Source organism: Bidens hawaiensis, unplaced genomic scaffold (assembly GCF_021521415.1).
Source record: "Bidens hawaiensis isolate Kalapana, Puna unplaced genomic scaffold, B.hawaiensis_p1.1 tig00014923_1, whole genome shotgun sequence".
In the NCBI taxonomy this organism is placed as follows: Eukaryota; Viridiplantae; Streptophyta; class Magnoliopsida; order Asterales; family Asteraceae; genus Bidens; species Bidens hawaiensis.
In genome coordinates, this window is record NW_027492326.1 from 1 (window position 1) to 4,964 (window position 4,964).

Here is a 4,964-nt window from a genome sequence, read left to right on the forward strand (position 1 = left end):
CCAGATAAGCGAAGCCTTACAAAACATTAAGATAATAAATTAATAATGATACTAGAATAGAAGACAAAGATTGTTACCCAGCCGCAGAGGATAAATTGTAAACCCTAAGTTGTTAGTTTGAGATGGTTTGTTATATAGAGGTGAACTAATGGCATCGGATGGTTGAGATATGTGGTTTGAGGAATGGACGGCTGAGATGTATGAGGTGACTTAGGATTGCCATTTATTAGGTCAGGCTATTAAAAAAATATTTTTTTTTTCAATGTCTTTTTTTTTTTTTGAAAGATTAAGAAAAATGAACAAAGAGTGGTCTATTGAGAAAGTTAAAGCTTTTAAACACTAAGGTGCTGTTTGTTTATTGTCTGCAATCTGATTTCAGGTCTACAACTGAAGATGAGATTTGAAGGTCTGCAATCTGAAAGTATAATACTGTTTGTTATATAAACTGGGTATCGTCTGCGTAAGCTGAAAATTAGTTACCTATCATACATATCACAGTAGATACAAGTCATTTAACGTCTGTAGACTAGTAAATAGTTGGTGGTGGGCGGTGGACGGTGTGGTGGCGGACGGTGGGCGGTGGTGATGGACGGTGGTGGTGGTGGTGGTGATAGACGGTGATGGTGGTGGGTGGTGGACGGTGTTGGTGGTGGGGGGGGACAGTGGGTGGTGGTGGTGATGGACGGTAATGGTGGTCGACGGTGTTAGTGGCGGATGGTAGGTGGTGGTGGTGGCGGACGGTGGGTGGTGGTGGCGGACGGTGGGTGGTGGTGGTGGACGGTGGTGGTGGTGGCGGCACATGATGGGTGGTGATGGTGTTTGACATTCGGTGTTGATACTTGGTAGGATGTTAAGAAGTGTGAAGATGTGTGAAAAAGTTAAACAATAGCTTCTTTTTTAAGACCATAAAAGCAGTTTGCATATCTTATTTAAAAAAAACAAACAGTCTTCAAAAGCTTATGTTTGTGCGGCCGCAGAAATAAGCCTCCTACATATGTTTAAACAAAAACAAACACCACCTAAGAAGTTAAATTCAACAGAAGTTCACCGTTAAAAGAAAAAAAATCAATATAACTCCGATCGGTATATACAAATTTTTAAATAGCAAATACACCCACCGGTATAAAAACAACACCTAAGTATGACACAAAAATGTAGTATCTTGGTGAAAGAGATCTTCGGCCAATAAGAGGGCAACAACCTTATCAATAGTACCACATACTACGAATGTCACTATCAGTCCGCTGCTTTATCTACCAACTTTCCTTGAGCACGTGTTGGTTCGCTGATTGGTGGATCATCTGAAAACGCAGCTGACCCACTTCCTTCTCTCCCACCCTTCAGCTATAAATATCATCCTAGCACCAACAGTAAAAAGATTCCAATTTCACGCGCAAGTATTCTCTATTTCTTAGCTCTCCTATATTTCACAGTTATCCATACTGATTCTCACACCAGATGGTTGTTACAAGAAGCCCCTCCCCCCCCCCCCCCTCTCCATCTCGTAACAAGCTCATGGTGTTCTGTTTTGCAGGTTACTCCACTTAGATCAACCGAATTGTGTATCAACTCCGTGAGAAATACTAACCTTCACCTAATGACTAGTTATCTAGGCCGAGGGTTGAACTAGTGTTTCTTCGACATCTCAAACAAATCTCGAGTCTGAAAAGCATAAATTGCAGAAACTTTACACCATTGAGCAATGTCATGCCACAAATTTTGAGCGCGACTAAACGAAACAAAAGGGTGCTTGGCTGATTGATTATGTTCCTCACTTAAAAGGATATCGACAAACGGGGAGTTGTTTTGGAAAGATAGGGCCACTAATTTTATGAGTAGTTACTATATGAGATTGAGAGAGATAAAAGCAACACAATTTGATTAAGCGGGAGATAAATATACCAAAAGATAATCATCCTCGAGTCTTGAAATTCATAAATAACAATTATAATAATATCAATGTTAATAAATCATATATTATTAAAAAAAATGTCACATGGCACCATGTAGACTTGATAGAAGCTCTAAAGAAGGTATCGTTGGCCTTTATTGGAGGCTTGAGGCTTTATGTAAAAGTTGATGGAATTTAAAAAACTATACACAACACAAAATGGGGCTTGTGCTCGCCTCACGCCTATAGGGCTAAAGCCCATTCCAAACCCCTATGTTTTGGTGCTGGGGGCAAATGTATGATGCGGCATGTGGGTCGTTGTGGGGTTAATGTCCACAACACAACCTTATAACGTATACGGTAAGAATTCTTATACCATTCTTATTTATGGATGAAAATTAAAGTGTTTGGGACATGCTGACCCTCCAGCTAGTTAAATTTTTTTATTAACAATGACTATAGGCTATTTAATGACGTAACTTTCTTATAATTTGACCATTCACGTTAAAAATCGTCCAAAAAACCCCCCATTTTACCCTTCTATTAAAAATCGAACAAAATACGTGTTTCACTCGATAAAAGTAAAATTTCACTCAAAGCGAAAAAATATACTCCGACCAAAGGACCAAACGTGTCATCGCACAAGCTGTTTTACAACCCGGGTCGACCATTAGATCATATTTCAATAGATGACTCAAGTATCAAGTATAAAGACAAGTATCACAACAAAGACATAATCATAACATAACATAACATAGATTATATAGATGTTAAAACATGTCATCTTCCCATCTGTTTGCATATGTTCTTACATTACTCGTTCTTTACTTTCGTTACATATTCTAACACATCCACTTTTGGTAAACCGCCTCAACATTCAAGGGCGCAAAATTTCTCCTACGATAACATTTAAAAAAATCGGGTTCAACACCACCGTTTACACCTTCTCCAGATGCTCGTGATTCTTCCAAAACATCAGTAACTCTATCTAAATCTACAACATTTCTGCAACTACTTCCTGCAAAACTAATACAACAATATATAAAACATGAAAATGGGTCATTTTTATTTTTTTATAATAGAATTTATACCTTTTGATATGCTAGGTTTTATGAGGAGTCTGTGACACATTGTGGTGCCTTGGAAGTCAAGAAACGTGAAGTCTAACAATTTAAATTTGTCTGATTCGGTCATTGCAGAGAAACCAAATGATCGGGTCCACGTTTGTCGCACACTTGATACAGCTGGCAAAACGAGTCTTTCGACTTTTAGTTCCTTGAGTTTCTGAAATATGGCACATAATTTGAGATTTTGAGTAAAGTATGTGACTATTTGTAGAATATATAAAAAAGTGTCGGTAAAGAGAAACAAGCGATTATTTCACAGCATTAGGAAAATCGGAAAAAAAGGCCAAAAAGTGGTTCATTTGATTCCTAATTATTTAACCGTTCTCGTCTGAACCCACTCACATAAATACAAACATATAACAAAAACAAAAAACATATAATACCCTTTCAAGTTCTTGCATGAGAATATGACACATTCCACGCCTGCGATACTGAAATCTTGTACCGACAAGGGGGATTTCCGCAACTTTCTCCCCATAAACCCTTGTAACAAAGATCAAAACATGTTAGATTGTCACAAGTACGCAAAATAAATAGGCATATAAATGAACCAACGTTCAGTGAACTGAACTGTAAGTGAACAGTTCGGCGGGGAAGTTCATTTATTTTATACATGGTCGAACGTGAACACATTTTTTTTGTTCATTACGCGTGTTTTATATTTACACTTAAGTTTCTAGGCCCGTTATATTTTGTGTGGTTTATGAAATCAAAATATTAGCCGTTCCAGTTTAGTCAAGTTTTATTAAATTAGTAGGCCCAATAGACTGATTTTTAGTTTACCTTTAATCGGTGTCTGTTCAGTTACATTTGTTCATCTATGTTCAATTATGTTTGCTTGTTTACGTCCGTTTATGCTATTAACGAACATGCTCATTTTCTTACTGAACAGAAAATGAACAAGAAAAGCCGTTCGTTTAATTGTCCGTGTTCGGTTGAAGTTAAACGAACGGACACGAACATGCTTTGTTCGTGTTCGTTCGGTTCATTTAACAGCCTAATAATATTTAAAATTTACCAAGACTAATTCAACTTAAAAAATAATCACACCTCACTACAGCTGTTGAGATTAGCTCATCATCTTTCTCCAAAAGAACAGTATAAAATCCCTTAAAATTTAAACGGCGTAGCTCTGACCTACAATACTTTCATTTCATATTACCAGCCAGCAATATAATTAAATGAAATTCAAAGAAAAACAAATTATCTTACCGTCTACAAAAAATAACATCTTCAACTACATCTCCACCGGTTCGACGCTCTTTAACGGGCTCAAAACATTCGTGCATCACACTAATAGCAACATTAAGTTTGCCGAAATTCTCTATCAATTCTCCCGTATCCGGGGTATCAAGATTAGAAAGTTGAAATGTTTTGTTTTTCCGTAAGGTCCACGTTAAGTTATCTTTCCCGACCGGAATTGACTTCCCTAGAAGCCTTTGAAGACCCATAAATACCTGCAAATCCCACATGTATAAATCATAGAATCAAGATTCATTTTTTAAATATATTATAATATTAATAACAAGTAAACTTAAGTTTTTATCCTTTAGTTATATAGAAAAGTTACTTGTTATTAATATTATAACAAATTAACATAAAGGATGATTTCTGTTATTTTATTAGTTTAAAGATGAAAAATGAAATTTGCTATATACTTTAAAGAATAAGAAGTGTAATTTACTAAATGTCTTGAATGTCCTTCAATGAATCATAATGTAAGTGAAATTTTATTAACAAAAGTAATATCTGAAGAAACGTGGATCTACTCACTGGTAGCAGATCTACTTTCCTCGGGTGTGATTAAACTATTTCACCGATGGTTCTTCTGGATCCGAGTTCTTCCACCTACAAAATGAACAGCGCCGTTACTTACCCCTCAGAAAGGGACAGAGGGGTCCTCTTTGGGGTAACCCTCCGGCGTGAGAATCAGTATCTTTTGGAGA

General features: G+C 36.8%; 1 protein-coding gene across 1 annotated transcript; it reads right to left on the reverse strand.

Moving 5' to 3' along the window:
• Positions 1-2,645: 2,645 nt before the first annotated feature.
• Positions 2,646-4,520, reverse strand: LOC143548167 (increased DNA methylation 1-like). Its single transcript, XM_077039404.1, has 5 exons — positions 4,231-4,520; positions 4,069-4,155; positions 3,402-3,501; positions 2,983-3,175; positions 2,646-2,909 (listed from the first exon to the last, which is right to left on the reverse strand). Exons 1-5 carry the CDS (start codon positions 4,488-4,490, stop codon positions 2,734-2,736), a joined length of 816 nt encoding a protein of 271 aa, XP_076895519.1. The 5' UTR covers positions 4,491-4,520; the 3' UTR covers positions 2,646-2,733.
• Between the last annotated feature and the right edge of the window lie 444 nt (positions 4,521-4,964).

Excerpts from the sequence above, each read along its gene's own strand:
- LOC143548167 (XM_077039404.1), bottom strand. The coding sequence starts at position 4,490 with ATGTGGGATTTGCAGGTATTTATGGGTCTTCAAAGGCTTCTAGGGAAG. Across the intron at positions 4,156-4,230 it reads GATGTTATTTTTTGTAGACG|GTCAGAGCTACGCCGTTTAA; the intron begins GTAAGATAATTT and ends AAAGTATTGTAG. Across the intron at positions 3,176-3,401 it reads TCATGCAAGAACTTGAAAGG|AAACTCAAGGAACTAAAAGT; the intron begins GTATTATATGTT and ends GCCATATTTCAG.